The sequence below is a fragment of the Manacus candei genome, unplaced genomic scaffold (genome assembly GCF_025592945.1).
Source record: "Manacus candei isolate 608988 ecotype Guabito, Panama unplaced genomic scaffold, ASM2559294v1 h1tg000047l, whole genome shotgun sequence".
Lineage (NCBI taxonomy): Eukaryota > Metazoa > Chordata > Aves > Passeriformes > Pipridae > Manacus > Manacus candei.
This window is the reverse complement of record NW_026138095.1, coordinates 12256962-12280736: the sequence shown is the minus strand read 5'-3', so window position 1 is coordinate 12280736 and position 23775 is coordinate 12256962. Positions and strand designations below refer to the sequence as shown.

At 43.9% G+C, this 23775-nt stretch overlaps 1 protein-coding gene and 2 long non-coding RNA genes across 5 annotated transcripts in view; 2 read left to right on the top strand and 1 right to left on the bottom strand.

Annotated features, from left to right (window-relative positions):
• LOC127475842 (myosin heavy chain, skeletal muscle, adult-like) overlaps window positions 1–3991 on the bottom strand; it is a 62543-nt gene extending 58552 nt beyond the window's left edge. The window contains exons 1-12 of one of the 2 annotated variants that reach the window (XM_051798043.1): window positions 3773–3991; window positions 3547–3690; window positions 3299–3455; window positions 2968–2995; window positions 2755–2869; window positions 2569–2661; window positions 2014–2077; window positions 1753–1851; window positions 1561–1664; window positions 1345–1483; window positions 611–729; window positions 364–513 (exon numbers count right to left, since the gene is read on the bottom strand). In XM_051798043.1, coding sequence (XP_051654003.1) covers window positions 364–513; window positions 611–729; window positions 1345–1483; window positions 1561–1664; window positions 1753–1851; window positions 2014–2077; window positions 2569–2661; window positions 2755–2869; window positions 2968–2995; window positions 3299–3455; window positions 3547–3690; window positions 3773–3976 — 1416 coding nt within the window. In that variant the 5' untranslated portion in view covers window positions 3977–3991. The remainder of the gene's footprint in view (window positions 1–363; window positions 514–610; window positions 730–1344; window positions 1484–1560; window positions 1665–1752; window positions 1852–2013; window positions 2078–2568; window positions 2662–2754; window positions 2870–2967; window positions 2996–3298; window positions 3456–3546; window positions 3691–3772) is intronic. The other variant, XM_051798042.1, reaches the window with a different exon arrangement.
• Window positions 1–23775, top strand: part of LOC127475866 (uncharacterized) — a 135393-nt gene that overhangs the window by 53229 nt on the left and 58389 nt on the right. The gene's annotated exons all lie outside the window — the stretch shown is intronic.
• Window positions 2868–17553, top strand: LOC127475863 (uncharacterized). Its single transcript, XR_007906359.1, has 4 exons — window positions 2868–3064; window positions 3787–3928; window positions 15273–16587; window positions 17206–17553. It is a non-coding gene; the product is annotated as an uncharacterized LOC127475863 (long non-coding RNA).

Sequence of the window (23775 nt, the reverse complement as noted above, 5' to 3'; positions counted from 1 at the left end):
GGCCATTAGCTTCAGTGCTGGACTCAATGATCTTTGTGGGTGCCTTCCAACTCAGAATACTCTGTGATTCTGTGCTATATTTGTCAATGGGTCTCCTAGTTCTGCTCTAGAAGCTCTTCTATAAAATTATCGTAATTATGTTGGTTTATTTAATCTCTAAAGTTAAGCTCAAACTGTTATATCATAATGCATAAAATTCTTTTGAGGATTTTGCTCTCTGCTATAAAGGAAAATGATGGGATTTTTTTCCCCATAAAGTTGCAAATGACTAGCATGTTAAGCCTTCAGAGGAACATCGCTTGCAAGTCCTCGGATATAACAATCTCTCCCTGCAAGAGTAGTCCTCAAAACTGGAATCCTTACATCAAAGATCTCAAAGCCAGCAATGTCCAGCACACCAATGAAGTACTGCCTGGGCTGCTTCGTGTCCAGCTGTTGGTTGATGCGAACAACCATCCACAGGAACATCTTCTCATAGACAGCCTTTGCCAGGGCACCCACTGAATTGTTCACCTAAAGCACAGAGAAAGGTTTGGAGGTTACTACACACAGCAGAGGAGAATCAACACCAACCATCAAAGCATGTTCCAGATTATTCTGTTTTTCCTACCTGCTGCACTGTTTGGCCCTTGGTCACGTATTCATTCCCCACCTTGACTCGGGGGTAGCAGAGGGCCTTGAGCAGGTCTGCTGAGTTCAGACCCATCAGGTAGGCAGCCTTGTCAGCAACTAAGTAGAAGGACAAGAAGATAGAAAAATTAATATGACATGCAGCACTTTGAGTGATGAACCCTTTGCAAAACAGCTGCAATATTGAATGTCCCTGTGACCAAATTCTGCTTACTGGATCTCAGAGGAGCCATGACATAGTTATTAAAAAAAAAAATCTTTATTTTGAAACTTAAAAAGTCTTAAAAGAAGCATCTAGAAGCAATGTACTTATTAAAATTCATACTAGTATTCATTAGCAATTTTACCCTAGATAATAAGTGGTTTATGAAGTAGAAGTCCTAATACTCAATATAATCCCTCCATTTTCTTTAAAGATCAACCTGAAACAAGTTTTTTAAAAATCTTTCCCTTCTCACTGGGTTTGAACACACTGAGCAGGCTGTGCTAATTCAGAGTGGTAGCTCAGGAGAGATTTATGGGCATATATGCAATTGATATTGCAGATAATGATTAGGCAGTAATCAAAAAAAGGCTGTATTTTAGATGGCAGTTTCATGCCTATATACTATTTCACTTAAACACATCTGTACCATTTTCTTTCTCCATCTTCCAATTATTGAATTACTATTGCTACTTCTATTCTAATAGGTCAGCCAAAGATTTTGCTGATACCTTCAGTGCCATCAGGTTCTGCCTGCTCCTCACGCTGCTTCTGCTTGAACTTCAGGTTCCCATAGTGCATGACGGCCCCTGTCAGCTTGTAGATGGCTGTTTTCTCATCAGCACTGAAGCCCAGGATGTCAATGGCACTCTGCACCAGGAACAGTAAAATAAAAGCTTTGTCTTGGAGAGATGACAATAGGTACAATGTTCTTAATTGGTACTCACATCTGTGGCCATGAGCTCCTCCTGGTCGTTAATGCTGGGAACAGTGATCTCACCTTGACTCACAAATTGATAGTCATATGGGTTGGTGGTGATGAGGAGCATGTCTGAAAGTAAGAGGGGATATACAGGCTTATTTTAGTCAAGCAAGTAACGGTGTTCAGCAGTCTTCCTCCAGTTATTAATTCTTCCTACCAATTAGCTCTGGCTTCTTGTTGGACATGATCTGATAAAAGATGTGGTAGCTTCTTTCTGCCTTGAGCTGGAAAGTGACTCTGGACTTCTCCAGCAGATCTGGAGAAAAAATTTTAGTTAGAAAAAAGAAGAAACAGGAAAAAAAAAGAAAGTAAAAAGAAGACGGGAAGAAAAACAGGTAAGGCAGGATAGATATTTGGATGAAAAGATGTTTTATGGATAGACAGGTGAGTAGATGGATTGTTCAGGAAAGTGTCTTACATGTTTCAATATCTGCAGAAGCCAGTTTTCCTGTGGCACCAAAATGAATTCTGATGAATTTGCCCTTTAAAGGAATTAAAGTGTCTTAGGATTTACAACATAAAAAATATCACTGAAATGAAGAGTTCTTCCATTTATTCCACGGGGCACAAGATTTCTACTTAGAGACATTCCACTATTAACATAAAGTTGTCTTTTTCATTTTTGACCAAAAAATAATCAACAGTGGCAAAACTATATTTTGTGTAGGTTGAATGTACAAATGTGAAAGAATGTGTGGGTTTCATTAGAGAAACTATTCTAACGATATGCTGCACACAGAGAGCAGTTGCCCTAATGATACGAAAACAGCAATTTAAGTAGTTCAGCTGCTTAAATCTGTATTGCTAATAGACAATTTCACTTGTGGTTAAATAAATTTGAGATAAAGCTACTATATTAAATTAGAAACTCTCTCCCATTCCTTCCTTCCTTCCTTCCTGAACAACAGAAAAGGATAACTGACATAAACTTCTATTTCCTATGTTTGAGGAATCATTTTGTTAAGCAACTCACAAAGCGCGAGGAGTTGTCGTTCCTCACGGTCTTGGCGTTTCCAAAGGCCTCCAGCAGTGGGTTGGCGCTGATGATTTGATCCTCAAGCGTTCCCTGCAGGGGGAAAATTATTGATGGTTATCCTTTCCAAAAATCATGTCAGGAACAGAGGAAAGCATTGGTGCCAGCATGTGTCTATTGATTTACCTGCATTTTGCCTGATGTCTGCTCCTCCTTCTTCTTGTCCCCGCTGGCTGCAATTGTTGCAAAGTACTGGATGACACGCTTTGTGTTCACAGTCTTCCCGGCACCGGATTCTCCGCTGTCAGAGCAAGGAGAGAAGCAGAGAGCGTGTGGTCAGGCAGGAGGGGCCCTGGCCCTGGGCAGCCCCTCAGGGACCCGAGCAGGGGGTGTACGTACGTGATCAGGATGGACTGGTTCTCCCGATCTGGGGAAGAGGCAGAAATACAGTACTTAAAACTCAATGAACAACAGAGAAAGAATGAAACATGGTTAGGTAAGTTAAATGTTTTGCCTTATGTCAGATTGACTTAAACAAAGAAACAAACACCCAAAACACATCACTGTGTGCAGAGGTGTCTTTCCTTTATAAGAGTAGAAACAATGTTATGAAGATAGCAAACCCCACAATATGAATTGTGTTTTAGAACCATGAAAGCTTTTAAAAAGTCCCTTCATATTGCTGAGAATTTAATGGTCCAAGATCTCTGAGATAGACAGAGCCACTCACCAGTCAGCATGAACTGATAGGCGTTGTCAGAGATGGAGAAGATGTGTGGAGGGGCCTCCTGGCGCTTCTTGCCTCGGTAGGCCAACACCACCTCCGGGTTGTACACGGGCAGCCACTTGTAGGGGTTGACAGTGACGCAGAAGAGACCCGAGTAGGTCTGCGAGGAAGGGACACAGCACGTTGGCTTCCCCTGGGCCTGGCAGAGCAGTTCCTCCAGCTGCCCAGAGGAAGCTGCTGCTGCCACTTACGTAGATCATCCAGGCTGCGTAACGCTCTTTGAGGTTGTACAGCACAGCGGGTTCGTGGAGGTGGGTCATCATGGCCATGTCCTCAATTTTGTCGTACTTGGGAGGGTTCATGGAGTAGATCTGATCATCCTTCACAGTCAGGGTCTGTCAGAGGACATGCATGGATGTCAGCTAAGAACCCAGAGTGGGAAGAAAATGTTGTCCTTCAGGCTTGTTTTTCACTCACCTCTCCCTTTTCAGTCTTGACAGTGACTTTCCCTGATTCCCTGCTCTGGATTGTCCCTTTCACGAAGGATTCCTTTGCATGTACCACAAAGACGGATGACTTGGCATCGAAAGGCTTGTTCTGAGCCTCGATTCTCTCCTTCTCTGACTTCCGGAGGTAAGGAGCCGCCTCCCCAAAAATGGCCATCTCGGAATCCGAAGACATGGCTGCACTTTGTGGAGAGGCTTGTCAGCAGAGAACACTGTGGAAGAGCAGATATATTGCTCAATTTTGTCCAAAATAAGCACTTTTTAGTAGAATAAAAGATGTGGGGGGAAAGAAACTATATTGATACCCTTAATAGCCTTTTGGAAGGAATTGAATATTTTTGCTTTGGTGGATTTCAACAGTTATGGAAAATGTGAAAATTATATTCTGGGAAATTATTTGGCTTGTGCTGAAATCACATTTAAAATAACCCATAACTTAGTATTTGGTATTCAGGGAATGTACTGTGTAATAAAGGACCTCAAAAATCCTTTCAACTGCTTAGGTATTCCTAAAATTAATTTGAAATTATTATAATGCTATTTCCTCCCAAGTGATACTAATTCACAAAGCTTAGAATGCTTATACTTCACTGTTTGGAATATCATACTGAAAACTCAAGCTTCTCAGTGGCTTAGTTTCAGTATTTAAAACATTTTTATAATTGTATTAAAAATACAATTTTTTACTAATTTTATTGACTTCTTGAATCCAGGCATAAATTGCAACAATACCAAATGCAAAAAGAAGAGCAATACCTTTTCAGACCACACTGAGATAGCTCCTTTTCTAGTACTTCCTTTTGCTTTTTAAAACACAAAGTTTACAACACAAAGTTTCAAAGCTCAAATCAGAAATTTAAAAATAAGGAATTTTAAAACCAGTATTAATTTCTCTGAACTGTTTTTTTCTTCCCCCTGTCCTTCCCCCTCACTCTGAGAAAAAAAAAAACAAAAAACAAAACAGTAGGCAGCTTAGGAAAACATTTGCATATCTCTTTCTATATGGAGTTAGGTACCTGATATTTACACAATAATATTGTGCTACATTTGTACTAAAATGAGAGAATAACAGGATAATTCTTTATTTGTGTCTGGAGGAACAGGTAGTGGCTTCCAGAGGAGGAGAGCTGCAGCTTCCATTTTTTGAGTCAGAGACCAGGCAGAGCAGCACAGGGGACAAATAGCAGTGCTGTGTTTTACACAGGTGACAATCAGATCTTGGTTGCTCACATTACAGCTCTTTCTACTCTTACTGCTTTAGTGATTCCATGGCAAATTTTGGACAAAACATCACATTAATTCACATGTTCTGAGACAAAATATTGAATTTTACACTTTTCCTACGGTGTTCTTCTTGGTCAAATTCTACTGCTGCACCAGCAATGATGGGAAGGCAGTGCACCTCACTGCCTGCTAGGGGAGTTAAGCAGAAGTAAAGAATGTCCCCATGGGGATTTCCTGGTCTGCCATGAGTAGTCAGAGACTTCAAACACAGCCACCTTAAGAATGGACCAGATGATCTTCTGAGGTCCCTTACAACCTGGGCTGTTCTATGATTCAACGATTCCCTTGAAAACCTTACCAGTCTTAGGTACCCACCATCCTCTACTGTTGACTACAGTGTACTTGAAAATATAGGGTGAAACTATGACCATTCACTCAGCCAAACAGAAACCCCACCTTCTGTCTCTGCCCTCTAAGAATCAGTAAATCAGGTTCTTACCTCCTGTGACACCAGATGGGTGGCTTGCAGGCTGGCAGCTGGTCAGTGCTGTAAAACAGAAATGGCAGTTCCCTCATTGCTACTGCACAGAAATCCAGAGTGAAAACGTCTAGATGCCTTGAGAGCAGGTTTATAATGGAGTCTCCTCCTGGAGACGAACACTGGAAGCAGCAGGAATGTCGTGGCACATAAGGGCACCATCCCTTCCTGCCAGCCTGCAGACCCCCCTCACCTACCTTGGAGCTTTCCCTGGAGCCAGGGCAGACGTGTCGCGGGGACGTTTTATACGATCTCGTCTGCAGATGCTACAGATGCCTCCTCTTTCTTCGGTCAAAACATTTTTGGCAAACATTCTTTGGCTAAGCATTGTCTGGCAAACTGAACTAAGGGCATAATTGTCATTTGACATGACTAGATATAATTAGAAAATTTTGATGTCTTACTGACTATATGAATACAGCTCCTATAAATAATGTGACAAGGGTGTTAAGGAGGGAATCCGGACAAGTCAAAGCACTTGGAGAACTTGGATTCAGGACTTATGGATTCTATTGCTGGCTTTCCCACCGACTCACTGTATGACCCCGGGTGGATTGCTTGGTATGTCTGTGCCTCAGCTATCCCAGCTGTACAATAGGAATGTCAGCTTTTAGCTTCCCCTGTTGATGGTGTGAAGCTTGTAAGAAATGCCTAAGAGCAACACATTAGGCAGGCTACTAAGAGGGAAGTATTACTAAAAGTATTTGACAGATGTGCTGGTAAGATCCTGAAAGTAAGGGAGTAATCTGGGTCCTGCAGTGTGATAGTGCTGGTGACTGAGAGTCACATGCATGGCAAGATGGGACAAGGGACAAAGATTTGGTCACAGAAATAGGAGGGTGGGGTGTAGTTGAGCTACTGGGCTGGGTCTCAGAGAGAGATGTAAGGTCACTTGTGATACATGATGAAGACCTCATGTGCACACTGAGGCAGATATGCCCATCTGTGCACTTGAAATTGCAAAAGAAGTGGGAGATTCTCCAAGAAGGGTTGTTACAAGCCTGTGCATGAATTTGTGCTAAGGGGAGTGGCAGATGTGATGTGATTTCTGCTATGTAGATCAGTGCAGCTGAACAATACATGTTCCTCTTTTCTTAATGATGTTCTAATTCATCAGAAAGTACCCATATTGGCAGCTCAGGAAAGTTGTTTCTTATGCCTTTAATCTGCATCATAGGTAAAAGAAATCCTTGAGGTAAAGATTTGGGCCTGTAGAAATCTATGCCATTTGAATGTTAATACTCCTTTTGACAAGGAATGGTTACAGCACATTACAGAATCTAGAAACAACAAATTTATTTTTTTTCCTGCAGGAATTTCTGCTGCTGCAGAATTCAAGAGCCTTTCCACCATCCCAGAGCTCAGCTCACACACTCAGGGAGCAACTTAGATAGAGATTTGCAGTCTTCAGTTTATCCTTGGTGCTTGACTCCAATTCTGCTAACATATACAAACCATGGTCTCAGTTGAAAGCCTGTCTTCCATCTGTGTGCTCCCACTGTCAAACTACCTAACCAGGAAGAAAACAAAGACCCCTTCAGCCCTTCCCTACCCACAGCTCCCAGAAAACAATAGTTTGCAGGCTGGCATTTTGCTTATTGAAAGAGGCCAGCGACACAGGGCCCAAGTTAGAAAAAGGATGCATGACATACAAGGTAATACAGAGCATCAGGCACTTCCTTGTGCATGAGGAATTTGTTCCAAGAAGGGCTCTGACATTGCAGCACACACATTTTGGGTAGTGGGCCCCAACTCAGAACCCATGTCTGTTCCGAACATATTCCATGTGGTCCAGCACTGCAGAATGTTATTGGTCCTGGCTGAGAAGGGGACAGGAGCACCTCATCATAACAGAGCATAGCTTTAAGAAGGCCACTTGATGACCATGGATGGCCACGACCTCTCCCAGGGTGTGAGAGCAGAGGGTTTTCTCCCATCAGGTTGGGGAGGGAGCTCTGGACTCCCATTCCCAGAAAAGGTGTAATATAGAATCAAAGAGTCACAGAATGGTTTGGATTGGAAGAGACCTTAAAGATCATCCCAATTCCAGCTTTTCTTCCACGAGACTGGCAGGGACACCTCCTATACAGTGTTGCTCCAAGCCCTGTCCAAACTGGCCTTGGACACTTCCAGGGATGTGGCCACCATAGCTTCTCTGGGAAACCTGTGCCAGGGCCTGACCACCCTCACAGGGAGGAATTTCTTCCCAATACCCCATATGGCCGTGCCTTCTCTCACTTTGAAGCCATGCCCCCTTGTCCTGTCACTCCAGACCCTTGTCCAAAGTCCCTCTCCAGCTCTCTTGGAGCCCCTTTAGGCACTGGAAGGGGCTCTAAGTTCCCTCTGGAGGCTTCTCTTCTCCGGGCTGGACGCCCCCAGCTCTCTCAGCATGTCTTCATAGCAAAGGGGTTCCAGATGTTGGAGCATCTTTGTGGCCTCCTCTGGACTCACTCATGCACGCCCACATTGTTCTTATGTTGGGGGCCTCAAAGCTGAATGCAGTGTTCTAGGTGGGGTCTCACCTGAGGGGACACAGGGCCAGAATCCTTCCCTCCCCTGCCAGCACATACATCTAGGACATCTTGAGCTTCTCATCCAGTAATACCTCTAAGTCCTTCTCCTCAGGGTTGTTCTCAATCCCTTCTCCACCCAGCCTGTACCTGCACTTGGGAATGCCCCAATCCACATGCAGGACTTGACCATACTGGTCTTCATAAGAGTTCACATGGGCCTACCTCTTCAGTCTGTTCAGATCCCTCTGGGTGACACCCCTTCCTTCCAGCATAGCTACCACACCATGTGGTTTGGTGTCATTGGCACACTTGCTGAGGGTGCCCTTGATCCCACTATTCCTGTTGCCTACAGAGTTATTAAACAGCTCTGCTCCCAGTACTGACCCCTGAGGAATGCCACTCATCTCTGGTTTCCACTTGGACACGGAGCTGTTGACAGCAAATCTTTGAGTGTTACCATCCCTTATCCACCAAGCAGTCCATCCTTCAAATCCATGTTTCTTCAGTTTAGAGACAAAGATGTCATTTAGGAAAATGTCAAATGCTGTGCACAAGTCCAGGTAGTTGACATCAGTCTCTGTTCCCTCATCAACCAAATCTATAACACCATCACAGAGGGCCACCAAATTTGGCAGGCACGATTTGCCCTTACCAAAGCCATGTTGGCTGTTAGCAATCACCTCCGTATTTTCCATGTTCCTTAGCTTAGTTTCCAGGATGAACTGCTCCATGATCTGCCAGGCACAGGGGTGAGACTGACTGGACTGTAGTTTCCCAGGTCATCCGTAATTCCCTTTTTAAAAATGGGGGTTATGTTTCCCCTTTTATAGTCAGTGGGCAGCCATGACTTAGATATAATGGGTAGTGGTTTAGCTGTTTTCTCTGCCAGTTCCGTTGGGACCTGTGGATGGATCTCATCAGGTCCTATGGACTTGTGCATCTTGAGGTTCCTTAAATGATCTCAAACCAGATCTTCTCCTACAAGGTGGTTCTTCATTCTCCCAGTTCCGCACTTTGTCTTCTGCAACTCAGATGGTGTGGCTGGAGCACTTGCTGGTTAACATAGAGGCAAAACATACCTCAGCTTTCTCTATATCCCAGGTAATGAGGTCACCCGATCCCTTCCAGAGAGGGACCACATTTTCCTATCTTCCTTTTATCACTAACATTCCCAACTTTTCTCTGTGCCCTTGCTCTCCCTGGACAAGTTTAATCCTATCGTGGCTTAAGCTTTCCTCACCTAATCCATGGCTGCTTGGATAATTTCTCTATATTCCTCCCAAAGCTCCCAGTTCCTGCTTTCACACTCTGTAGGCTTCCCTTTTGTGTTTTAGTTTGTCCGGGAGCTCCTTGTTCATCCATGCACACCTCCCAGCATTTTTGACTGTCTCCCTCTTTGTTGGGATGCATCACTCCTGAGTTATCCCTGAAGAGTCCAAAGTCTGCTCTTCTGAAGTCCAGGGTAGTGAGCTTGCTGTGCACCCTCCTTGCTGCCCCGATGATCTCTAACTCTACCGTTTCATGGTCACTGCAGTCAAAGCTGACCTGCAGCTTCACATTCCCCACCAGCCTCTCCTTCTTGGTGAGAACAAGGTCCAGCACAACACCTTTCTTTATTGGCTCCAATATCACCTGAAGAAGGAAGTTAATGTCCATGCATTCCGGGAACATCCTGGATAGCTTATGCCCTACTGTGTTGTCCCTCTAATAGATATCAGGGTGTTTGAAGTCCCCCACGAGGTCCAAGGCTTGTGTGAATATTAGGCCATTCCTATCTGTCTATAGAGTGTCTCATACACTCAGTCTTCGTGGCTGGGTGGTCTGTAGCAGACTCCCACTATAATGTCACCTATCCCTGCCCTTCCTTTAAGCCCTCAGTCAGTTCATCATCCAATTCCCAGACAGAGCTCTATGCATCTGGTTAGTCACTGACATGAAGGGCACCCCCCTACTCATCCCCCCTGCCTGTCCTTCTTAAAGGGTCTGTACCTTTCCAATAGGAGCCATCCCACCATGTTTCCATGATGCCTATAGGATCAGAGCCCTGCAGGTGCACATCTCTAACTCTTCTTATTTTTTGCCTGTGCTGGATGCATTTGCACAGATGGGCCCCTGATGAAGCCAACTAGAGTGGCTAGAATTCCCTTGTGCTGCTCTTCAGATGCTCTCTTGCTGATCTACAGTCCCTCTTCATGCTCTGGGTACCTCTTGCTGGCCCTGGAAAGGCATTATCCTCTGTCGGCAACAGGTTGAGTATCATGTGGAATGACAGAATGCCTTGCATTGGAAGGGGCCTTCAAAGATTGTCTGGTCCAACACCCCTGCTCTGGGCAAGGACATCTTTCACTAAATTAGGTTGCTCAAAGTCTCATCGAACCCAAGCCTTGAACACTTCCAGTGGTGGAACACCTGTAACTTCTCTGGGAAACCCATTCCAGTGTCTCACCACACTCATCCTGAAATATTTCTTCCTTATATCCCCACCTAAGGAGTCCTTCTGCTGTGCCTTTTGCAACCGGACCTGTCTATCTCGTATTGGCCTTTTTAGCCACCAGCGCGCTTGTAACGAATGTGGGTAGAGCCCTTCCCAAATCTTCGTTTGTGAAGCCTGGCCATGATGATGATGATATCTATTTGAAATTTACAGTTTTTCAGGTTAAACCCATTGGTTTCTTATAAGCCTGCTTTAAGTATTGAAAGGCCTCAAAGAAAGTATCTTTGGAACCTCTGTCATTGCCAGGCTGAACAATCCCAATGACCAAATGTGGCACTTAGAACTATGGCTTAGGAGCATGGTGGTGTCTGGTCAAAGGTTGGACTCTGTGATCTTGGAAGCGTTTCCCAACCCTAATGATTGTATGATTCTGTGAAGTATGTCAGCCTTTCTTCATAGGAGGGATGTTCCTGCTCTTGGCCCTCCTCTGTAATCACGCTAACTGGTCTGGGTCCTTCTTGTGCTGGGGACTCCAGAGCTGGATGCAACAATGCAACACTGTAGGTGGCATCTCACAGATGGGAAGAATCACCTCCCATCACCTGCTGGTCGCGCTTCTTTTGATGGATATTGTTGGCTTTCTGGGCTGCAAACACACCTTGTTTGTTCATGTCCAATTTTCCATCCACCAATATCCCTGAGTTCTTCTCTGAGTAGCTGCTGTTGCCTTTCTGTTAGGTCCTGCTCTCAGTGGCACGTAGCAAGTCTGTCCTGTGCAGTGCTGTCAAGCTGGGACAAAGAGCCCTCGGGATGTGCCTGGATCACCAGGGACTATATTGAGAGCCTCTGAGTGTGACTTTGGGGACTGAAAATCTTTGCCTTCCCAGTGGCCAATGACAAAGCCAGTGTACTCAGAGAGCACTTCTGGGTTTTTGCTGTGGTGCTGTGCAGGATGTGGACCCATCCTTGTCACAGGAGTGCAGCACATGGCCAGGCAGCTCTGGGCAGGCTGAGGGAAGATCTGGTTTGAACAGCAAGTGCTCTGTGAGTTGAGGGTTCTCTAGGGGTTGATGGTCACTCAGCACTGCTTTCAGGATGATAATCATGTCTGTTCACAAAAGAGATTAGAAAACAAGAACCTTCTATGGAATTGGTCACAAACCCAAGGTAGCTACTCACATGTGAGCCAGGCTGTGGGAAAGAATTTCTTCCTTGCTCCTTAATGCCCTCTCAGTACTCAGATGACATTTCCTCCAGCTGCAGATCATTCCAGCTTTATTTAGTTGAAGGTTAAGTGGGTTTGGCCAGTGTTCCTGGGTTTGGCCTGTGTACCCTGTGTGCTTTCCACAGCTATATAGCAGAATACATACATATGGAGTTTGTGAAGTTATTGCAGTAAGGGTACATGAAAGATATGTCCAATTCCCAATTTTACTTAAGGAAAAATTACAGTATTGTGTACATTTCTGTGTAGTATATTATGAAAATCAGGGAAGATAACTGAAACAATATTCATAAAATTCTGACAAAATAGTGAAAATATTACATCCTTAAGTGCAGTACGCAACAGTCCTACTATTTCCATATGGAAGTATATATGGATATTCAGGTCTTAATTCTCACATTGCTTTACAACTTTTCTGTACATGAGCAACATGCTATTTCCTGATATATTTCACAGTCCTAAACTCTGGTGACACCTTCTATTGTTACAAATAAAGTTACAGTGGTTTTCTGTCTTTTCAAATACTCAGAATACATTGATTATATTTTACTGAATTGTGTTCTCGAATTCAAACTATAGGCAGCTTTCCCTGCTGTGATTGTCTTATGTTGTTCAAAAACAATGCAAAAAGAATTCAAAGTTATGAAGAAGTTTTGGTTAGCTTATGAAGCCTCACACAATTTCTACACATTGACTGAAATGGATTTGGAGGAAGTAATGACAATTTCAACTTGATGATGTGTATATGCTCTCAGGCACAATGTCAAAGTCAGGTAATTTTCAATGTACAGAGAGAAGAACATAATTATCTGTGCTCTGCCAAGGAGGCTGAGGAAAATGCCTATGTACTGAGCTCATCTCAAATATGAAGGTTTGTCATAAAACAAACTGTTTGTTGCCTGCCTGTTGCCTTTTCCAGAAGCCACATGGTCTAGTGCAGCACTGACCTGTCTTCTCAATGTGACCTTCAAGAGAGCCTTTCAAGGCTCTTTTCAGGTTACATCAACAGCTGAGAAGATCACAGATTCCCACTGCTGCCAGGACTTAGTGGAAACGCAACAGGCAATGGCTGGAGAAATTAATTCCTTTTTATGTGTTTTCTCTGATATTAATGTCTACTGTTCTTTGCCACCACTTGCAGGGTGACATGTATCTGATAAACACAAGGACTGACTCCAAATCCCTATAGCTACAAGTACTTTTTTATGGAATAATGATATGATACATGATATCATTTAAATAATGATGGCTTCAATGTCAGAACAAAGAAACAACATAATAAAAGAGCTGGAATGCAAAGCTGAATTCACTGGTCCAGATTTATCTTATTCAACCTTGTGTGGTTGACAGATGTTAAACTCATCATCATCTATAAGGTCCAACAGACCAGGAAGACAAAAGGCATGTTCAGCAGCATAAATATCCTTCCACTGTGAGCATGATAAAGGAAAAAGGCATTACTGTGTTTTTTACTAGGAAAACTTTCAATAGAAAAGACATTTGAAAGTCTTAGTTGTTTCGGTGGACTATCATCAGTCCTTGCAAATCTGGTCTTCTTGGTCTCACAAATCCCAGCTGACTACTCCTAGTGACATCTCACAGTATATTTCATGTTCTAGAGGAACTCCTTTGCTGACATTAAATTTGAGACACTGTAAAAATAAAAAGAAACATGTTAAAATTTTTATTTTTTAATTTGCCAATTGTCTCCTATCTTCATCTAAATATGAATACACAAAAAGGGATAATTCTTCAGCTGATATTTTAGTACTCAGCTGTAAAACACCTTGTTCATTAAAAGAAAGAGCTTTAGACCATCGAAAATGTTATCAGCTTTTGACATTTTGACTAAACAAAACATAAAGAATAAAGGAAGAGAATTTAGATGAAAAATGTAAGTGATTTACATATCTTGCTTGAAAGTGCATTGGTTAAATCATTCCAAACCAGCATGATTTCATGAATGGCTTAGATGCATATCAGAAGTTTGGCAGATGATACAACCCATGACATTAGCACAGGGTTGCATAAATCTTCCAGGAGAAGATTTATATATTAGCAAAAGCTTTGCATGGACATATACTGTCATTAGTGCTTTGAACTGAGAGAACTCACAAAGGCAATAGAAATACAAGTAAGAAATACTGAAGAGTAATTTAGCAGAAAAAGTCGAACTAAAGCATATGGAAAAAATAACCTGAAAATTCTTAGGTAATCTTTGACAAAATACCAGTGAGGCTTTTTTTTTCCATCTCTGCTCTTTGTTCACAGGATGAGGATTTCCAGAAGTAAGTTCAATGAACAATATCAAATAAAATAGACTAAATAAACTAAACAATACATTCAAGTTTTGAGGCAAAGTGGGCAGGGAAAAGTAATGTGGATTATATTTATAGAGGTCCAAGATGGAAATAAGCATCAGAAGAACATCATGGAAAATCATTGGATATCCAGGGCTTTTGTACCATTGAAAGTATCAGTATAGATAGAATTTCTTTAGTTTTCTGCAGCTTAATCAAAGAATCAATTATAGAATGGTTTGGGTTGGGAGGGGTCTGAAAGAGCCTTGGACAGGGACACCTTCCACTATCCTAGGTTGCTCCAAGCCCATCCAACTGGGCCTTGGACACTTCCAGGTATGGGGCAGCCACAGCTTCTCTAGGTAACTTGTGCCAGGGCCTCACCACCCTCACAGGGGAGAATTTTTTTCTGATATTTAATCTAAATCTCTTCTGTCTGTTTAAAACCTTTATCCCTTGTCCTGCCACTTGGTATGGTGAAATCAAAGAAAATTTGTAACCAGAGTGTTCTTCTGTAAGAAGCAAAAATTGCCCAGACTCATGTTCAGTCACTTGTCCACTCACAAGAACATACCCTGAATAATCTGAGCGATTCATCCTTTGTGGCAGCTTTATCTTCTTTCACAAAGCTGACCTTTCTCCCACTGATGACTAATTTATATTTACTGGCATATTGGCCTATAAGCTTCTTACAAAGAATCCAAAGTCCTCAGTTCTGTTGGTTGTCTCCTCTAATTTAACAGATATTAGTAAATTACACTGGAGAAATGTCCGGTTTGTAATGTCTTTGCAGTGCACTGCACTGTGCCAGGGGATGGCTGCACACAGGGGAGGCCAATCACTTATTCTGACAAACCATTAGCTGATTTCTTGTCAAGCTTTTAACCTGTGCCAGCTACAATTCTTCTAAATAGATTTGAAGGCATAACTGGACAGCTGGCATTTTCTGGGACCATTCCCAATAGACCCTGCATCCAGCCTCACCATTCTGGATACAGAAATAGTTTACTTCTGTAAGTATAAACAGTCCTGTGCCAGTTGACCTAAGTTCCTGGACATGTTTAATTTGCTAGTGTAGCTGTAGTGTTCCTCTGGAAAGCTTTGGAGGAGCAACAGTGAAATCTGTCCCTGGGAAAGGAAGGACCTGCTGGGAGAGGCAACAATACCTTGATGGAAGAAGGAAATTAAAAGTGATTGTGCCTCTGTTAACTTTTTGCCAATGTTTCCATCTCTTCAGGTCTGGACTCCACTAGAGATGAATGCAAAGCAGAGCAGAGTCAGAAGAGAAGAGGCAGAACAAGGGTAGACTCTGGCTACAGGCAGAGCAACAAGGATTGGGCAAGGCTCTGCGGTGCTGACATTCCCATGGAAGAGGAAGGATTTTGTTGGGCTGAAAATAAATCCTTCTTCAGACGGAGAGGCAGCTGCCTCACTCTCTGCCATCCCTTAGCAGTGGCTCCCCCTCCCCCATGTTCTGTGACTGTGAATTCAGGAGTAAGAATCACATGCCAGCAAGGCAGCACAGGTCAAGTGGGAAAGTGGAGGCATCTCAAGACTGCTGATCTGTATCCCATTAGGACACCCCGTCCTGCAGCCCCCATCCATGTTTTTTCTTGGTGCTATTCATCTCATGAACTGGAAGGCTTCCCTTTGTGCGTGGATGAAGAGATAGTGGTGGAAATAACACACATTTTGAATTACTTCAGGCTTTGTAAAACTGTGTTTTCATAATATATCTTATCTCATTTGGAAGCTGAGGATGGGGTGGACAAATGGGTGGTCGTGACCTTTGAAAATCGTCTAAGCTGTTCCAGGAGTAGAAATCATCAGCTAATTAGTATCTGGCTGGCAGTTGTTAACCTCAGTACCCCTGAGGTTCATAACAAGGCATTTATCTTTCAAAATCTTCATCAATACCCTGTGAGTGAGTCACAGACTGCATCTTTGGCAAATTTGCAGGTAACACTAATCCATGGGAGTGGTTGAATATGGCCAAGATTCAATCCAGGGGGACCTTGATAAACCTGAGGATGAGACCAATAGAAACCTCCTGAAACTCATTAAGTAGTGCAGTTTTCCAGCTGGGGCAGAATCACACTGTGTGGACAGGGAAGTGTCTCAGCAGCAGCCCTGCTAGGGAGGATGTGGGGGTTTTGTGAGAAGCAGTTTGACTCTAAAGCAGCAGTGCTTTCTCATCCTGAGGAAAGCAAATCCCAGAGTGGGCTGCATTAGGAACATTGTGTCTAAGAGACTGAAAGAAGTTACCCTCCTGTACTTGGGGCTGCTGCAGTCACACCTGGAATACAGTACTGTATTTTGGGCTCTGCAGTTCAAGTTGGATGTGGAGAAACTGGAGTGTGTCCAATGAAGCGCTACCAAAGTGGCGCGTGACCTAGAGCACGTTACCTGGGCTACAAGCTCCCAACAAGTAGAGGACAATGACCTACCCTTACATGTTCCACCATTTCCTATCTACACTTCCCTCAAGCCCTCTGCTCCTTTGGTCAGAATGTGTCTGCCCATAAAGAGTGGAAAGCAGCATGGAGTTAGAGGTGAGTCTGTAACTCCATGGTCTCTTCTTTGCTAGAGAGACTGGATTCATTCACAACTTCCTGTTGGTAGGTAGAAGTTTTAGGTATTTCCAAGAAAGCAGCTCCATCACAAGTAATGGTGACTTGGGAAGACAAATACCATAATTCCAAATGTCCCCCAACCTTCTTCCCTCAGACTTAATTGCTGAACATTATATTACATACATTATATGGTATGAAATACTCCTTTGGTCAGCTGGGGTTATCTGTCCCAGCTGTGTCCTCTCCCAGCTTCTTGTACCCCCTCCAGCCAATCTACTGGTGGGGCAATGTGAGAAGCAGCAAAGCTTGGCACTGTGTAAGCACAGTTCAGCAATAATACAATCATGCCTGCTATCACCAACACTGTTTTAATCACAAATCCAAAACACAGCCCCATGCAAACTCTATTAAGAAATTTAACTCTATCACAGCTAAAACCAAATCCATAACTTTTGGTGCAGAAAAGAGATGCTAATAGAATAATAGAATCAACTGGGTTGGAAGGGACCTCTGAGATCATCAAGTCCAATCCTTGATCCGCTACCGCTGCAGTCACTAGGCCATGGCACTAAGTGATGTCTCATTTCTTTCTTTAAGGTGCTGCAGTGGAATATCCAAGCCTCCTGTGTAAACACACCTTTTTGAAGCTCAGCAGTTACCACAGTCTGTCCCACCAGCTGAACTGATAGTTGAACTGTAGTCCAACTTGATGCCCGAGGATTATGTTATCAGTAGTTCCTAAACTGTATGAAATTGGTGGCTGTTCCTTGTTTAAACTAATGACAAGAATTAACTTTGCTCAATGAAACAGGTGAGCTGAAGCTTTCTCACCTGTTTGGGGACTTTGTGGTCTATCTGTTTCTTTCACCTAAGTTTCCTATTGCACCTCTTTCTGACAATGTTTCTTTTGTCAAATCACAATAAATTACAGTAAATATCTCTTCAGCCTGTGTGAACCCAGCCTCTTGCCCTTTGTCCATAGATGAGCTCCAGAGATGGTGTGTCTGCACATTAACTTGAATCCAGTTCTAGTCAGCAGAGCAATTTAAACCACTCCCTTCTTGGTTACAGGAAGGTCCTGGTACCAGATTTCTTCTCACTCTGGAAAAAAAAAAAAAAGCCTCAAAATCCCAAACCTACTAAACACAGCAGGCAGACACTCCTGGATTCAGAGCAAGACATAGCCTTACAAGTTCACAGTTCACAAGAACACAGAATGGCAGCTTGGTGCTGATCTGTTCCAGTTGCACAGGGAGACAAGGCTGAGCTCATTGGCCTGCGCTGCCTGTGTGTGAGGATGCAGCAGCAAGTTAAACCTTTGGGTGTGTCCTTTGGCATTGAAAGTTGGAACCAATGACAGGTTCCCATCCCCTTTCACGTGAGAATTATCAGAATGCTGCAGTGGCACAGAAAGGATCCCTGGAGTGCAGTGCAATCCCAGATGGTAGGGACTTGTGCTGGCACCTGACTTAGTGGCACAAAAATAAAAAAGTAATTCAGGGACATGATGGTCTGGCCTCAAAACTCAGACTGTCTCTCTCTGTTAAAATGTCTTTTCTCCATGGACCTTCTGTATGTTTTCTTACTTAAATGGGCTTCTATTTCTAAGCAAAAGCTTTCTGCAGAGCAAATACATCACATACATCCCAACCTCACGGGACTACGCCTACATTCTCTGAAGATTATATAGCAACTACTCTAAAACCTTAGGGGTCACATTTACTCCTGCACCCCACTTATGCACTCATTAATGAAACAGTAAACCATTAATTGCAACTTCCAAAGAAGTTGTCAGTTGTCAGGTAAAGCTTATTGCAGTTAACTGAGTTATTCTCCTCCCCAAGACCAGTTTTGGTGATTCAAAATGTGTTCAGTCTGTCCTCCAGCCCTCACAAATGCATGTGGGTCTTTCGTGCACATCCGGGGACATATAATTCCCAGCTCCATCAGATTTGCTTTTTGTTGCCCTTGCATTCAGATTTCTTCTGCTAATAGCTGTGCAAACAATCCTGTACCTCAGTAAAACAGAGTCCTGGTGTTAAACATGCCATCTATTTAATGCAAGCTGGAGCCAGGTGATGAGAAAACAGACTCGAATGACAGCCATACCTAGCACTGTTCTTGAGGTACTGTAGTCTCAGCTGGACAAGGCAGATGTGATTCATGGTGGCAAGCAAGCCTGAAGCTTTTCTCAGCTGGGAATTCAAGCTCTAACAAGTAGAGAGCAACAACCTGTCTTTACATCATCCACTATTTCCTATCTGTAGCAATAAAATAAACAGATACAGGATCAAAGCAGATATGTCACAGACAAGAAATATCTCAGCTGAGCTCCCATATCCCTCCGAGGTATTGGGAGAGGAGATGCTGTGAGTGTCTAGGGAAGATCGTCTCAGCACAGGTAAATCATGAACCTCTATCATCCAAAGGATGTTAAGCAGCTAAGGAATAGAGGCATTTTAGTGTAAAAATGAGGACACAGGGCTACTTGTTGGAGCCTTTCCTGTCAACTGCTGGCTGCTTGTTACCTTAAGCAAAAGAATATCACACACAAAGAGGCAAAGTTTTTGATGATGTCATCAGTAGGACATGTACATCGCAAGTCAGAGCTACAACCCACAAACTTATTTTTGGGGGTTAGCGGGGAAAAGGAACCAAGAAGAAATATCTTTTTCCCCATCTGATGAGCTTGCTCTCCCTGCACACCCACAGGCACAGTGCTTCTCTAATTACTGGAGTTATTAGTGTCCTGGCCTTAACCAGCCACTGCTCTCCTGAGTGAGAGAAGTCACGCTGGAGAAAAGCAGGCAGAGTTTGCAAACTGGCTGCTGGTAAGTAAAGGGGTCCCTGAGGAACGCCCCAGTATGTGGGTGTTCCTGCCAGGGATGCTGGTGTGAGCAACCCTATTGCTGCCCACTGCTGGCTCTGTTACACTGTGGTTATCTGGACTATAGTGCTGGAGGCTTGTTATGGGTGTAGTCCTGCCCTGACGAGAAAATTTCAGGTCAAGATATCTTTCCTGGTCTGCAATATAGGAGGATGAAAATAGTAATATAGAGGGAGAATAGACAATACCTGTGCTTTTACTGGACTGGCAGGTCAACTTGTCAGTCCTTCAGCCTTAAAACACATCATGGGCATCAGTATTCAATTAGTGTCACTGAAAGCCAGTAAAAAGTGCTAATTAAGGAAACTAATAGGAAACCCCAGGATGAAAGAGCAACAAAAGGTATGACAACACTTTTTAAATTGGCAGAGTTCTTGCAATAACTCTTCTGGGAAAGGTGGAATAGCTACAAACCTTGTGGGAGAAGCCTCTACTACTCATTAAATCCCTCGCATCTAAAGCCAGTCACAGATGTACCAAGATATCTGTGATTGTTGGACAATCTGCACTATAACAAGAACATCTGGATTGAGTTTGTTGTTGCCTTAACAACCTAGATGGTAACTTAATATTTGATCCACATGGGCTGTGTAACACTGCAGTAAATAAAACACTCCCCCATTAGCTCAGAGGTAAGATGAGAGTACAACAGCAAAGGGTGACTGAAAATAAGAGGTGAGAGCATTAGCAAAAATCATGTGTTCAGTGGGTTTCCCAAATAAGCACAATGATGTCAAGTCCCCCAGTTGTGGTACTTTGGAAACTGTTAGGGGAGCACGGATGGCTCTGTATAAAGACCCGGTGGCATCTCGGCTGAAATATTCTGTGCTGTCCCAGCACTATACACTCAGAAATTACTGACTCAAGGGGTACAGAGTAAAGATAGAATTTTGAGACCTTGGGGAAACAAAGAAGCTCCCTTGAGTGCGGAGCCTGGAAGAGTTCAACTTATGGCTCTTGGGCCTTGGCCAGCACCCAAGGGACACTGGTGAGCCACACACTTGCTTTTAGGTGGAACAGATCCCTGCAAATCCATCCTATGGGGCATTGCCTCCCATGGCTCTGTCTCAGGCACTTCACATGAATCACTTGCCAAATTCAAAACCAATGTCAGTCTGAAGCAACTCTCAGCTGGAGCCAGCATTACCTGGCGCCAGCATTACCTGGAACCAGTGTCACCGAGCCCAGCCTGTGCTGCTTTGCCCAGACAAGGAGAGGCCCTAGCCAGCCCTGGCTCCAGCAGTTTTCCAACCACTCCATGAATGCACAGAATACTTTGCCTGCCAGGTGTGCACTCTGCCCAGAGCCACAAGCAGTGGCTGGGACTGGCACTGCCTGTGCTTGGCTGCTGCCAGTGCAAACAAAGGGGTGTCCTGGCTCTAGAGCAGGAGCCTGTGGGCTCCAGACTCTCCAAGTCCTCTTTGCAGGGGGGATCTCCCTGCCTTGCTGCTGCCCTTTGGCTTGTTGTGACAGACATGTCAGCATGGCAGTTGCTCTGTGTTGACCCAAAGGCCAGCCCAGTGCAGTGTCCCCTGGCAGTGACTGTGGGCCTTGGTGGTGTCTGAGGCTGACAAAGTACAGGAATGAGGCAGGAAGATGTGCTGAGGCTTTCCCTGAACTCTGCCCCATACCCCAGGTGCTCCTGGCTGGCACATCCCAATCCTGATGTCTTTCTTGTGTGTGGGATCAAGAGCCTGGTTCTCCTCTCACGAATTTTTGTGGCAGATTTTTGAATGAATGGAAACGATCATTAGCCACTGATTGTGGTGAGGAGCTGTGCAGATTAATTACCAGTGTTTGGAGGAATATGTGACACCAAATGGTCTCCAAAGGATGGCTCCTCTCATAGTGGAGGCACTCTCTGGGGCTGTGAATGTTCTCTCCGGAGCATGTGATTTTTTGTCTCTGTAGCAGGCTGAAATGAGACAGAGTTGTTCCTATTCTGTCACACATGAATCATGCAAGTAACCTCTTCAAATTTATGATATGGACATCTGCACTGTTCTTGCCCGAACAATTCTGTCAGTGATACATCCCTAAGGATCCCAGATCAGTTATTTTTATGGATGTTAGTATCACTGCTCCTTGGAGTTGGGTTTCAGAAACAAGAAGATTGTTTTTCACTGACATCTTAAATTTGAGGGGGAGATTAGAACTCTCCAGGGAGTGAGAGTGGCATTTGACTCTGTCAGCTGCACAGAGTATATGATCTTTTCCTATAATAAGAACACAAGGATTTATACAATTCAAGACATCATAAATTACACTAAAATAACTATTTCTTTCTGCATTTAGGAAATTTAAATAGAAATTCATAGAAATGAAAGTACACCCACATTTGCTCACATACTATTTTTATTACTCTAATATTTTGTTTTTGTGTTGATTCTGCAGTGGCTGTGCAGAGCCTGGACTCTTCTTGGGAAGAAACCTCTGCATGAATGCACAGAATAATGCCTTTTTCCTTAGAAAGTCATGAATGTTTCTAAACACAAATTTCATTATTCCACCCTGTTTCATCTTCCCAGTCATCTCTTTTCTTACTGGCAAGTAAATTCATGCAAGTACTCACAATTTTATTTTTTCTAGGGGGGAGGAGGGGGGGCTAAGAAAATAGGTTCCTTTGTGTCAAGGGGTGAAAACCTTTCTAGGTTGTTGAAACTTCCCAGAAAAGAGATTTCTCCACTGCTGGTTTTCCATGGAGGTGGGAGGACTCCTTTTCTGCTTTGATAGCAGGAATGAGGTGGGAGAAATGTCCCCCTTCTCTGGTTTCCATAAAATTCACCTGGAGAGAGGTCTCCTATGTGGCATGAGAGTTCCTTAGGGAACGAGGATCATCATGTTGGGCACATCACAGGTACCCTGAGAAATGTCTGCAGCAGCTTCTCTGTGTTACCCCACCTGTCCCTGCCCCCATCGCAGTATCAAAGATTGCAACAGGCACTAACAGAGCAAAGTTCGCAGGGAGTTTCCTGAATTTCACCACAGAAGATTCCACACAGCAATATGCTCTGAGCTTAAACATGTCCTGCCCTCCCTCCACTGCAGCACAACTAAACCTTCTGCTGTCATCCCAGAGTCACAGAACAGGGAGGAGTGGAAAGCATGTAACCTCCCCACCACACAACATGGCTCAGTCAGCCCTGGGTCAGAACAGGACTGTCATCTCCTGAGGGACAGGGAGAGAAGGAAGGGAAAACTGGGCCAGAGAGGAGTCTTGGAGGTGCTGTGGTGCAGTGCAGCTGAGGTAACACACCCTCTCCAGACTAGGAAAGCATCACTGGCCCCATGTCAATCTGACAGTTTTTCCCTCCCAGAGGAAATCTCTGGTCCCCTGCCATGACAGAACAGTTGTGAGTCTCCCAAAGCTTGGGGAAACAGGGCTGAGGATGCTGACTGCATTTAGCCCAGGGGAAGGTGCTGGGTTTCCAGCAGTTCACTCCTGTCAGAGTGGCAGGTCCCCCATGTCCTCAGCTGAGATGTCCATGTGGCAGTCCCGACAGAAGCAGTCCTGGCAAAAGGCTTGTTAACATGCCCAGGAGACAATCCATACATGCAGTGGCTGCTTGGATTGTTTGGGAAGAGCCTATGGCATGACATCTACTAAACAGTGGATTATCTGCATAACAAGGAAGTTTGGATTTTGCTTTATGCAGGGCATCCAGGGCTCTTCTGATGAAGGCCAACAAAGTGTTTGGCATGTGCAGGAAGAATGTGATTCCCCTTCTAGTGTCAGTAGTACAATGTGGCATGAATGAACCCTTTCCTAGCATGGTATTTTATAACCGCCAGCAAGCACCTCACCCAGAAGAGAAGGCACATGGGTGCTGGAGAGCACAGGGAGCACTAATCTGCTAATGACATAAACAAAGAGAAGCAAATTAAAAAAAAAAAAAAGGTAATTACGTGCCACAGTAGTTCTGGAAGAGGCCATCACATGAGTCATTTTAGAACAGATGTAAAGTCATAAGTCAGTCCAATATTTCCACCCCTTGTTATAAATTCAGTATTTACAAGGCACAAGGTTCTCCCTCCAGCAATTCACTCCCTAAAGGTGAGAAATGTTTGGCATGTCATGAAGGTTTTTGTTAAATAATTTTTGTGATTTACAGATTACTATTCATGAGTGGGTATTCTGGCATATCCACCTAAGAATAGAGTTTGTGCTCTCCACGTCTGTCCAGATAGAGAGACTGGATAAATACCCCTGTCATTCATTTGTTATCCATGACACAGCAAAAATGCCTTTAGCAGAAGAACATCGTTCTCCTGACAGTCCA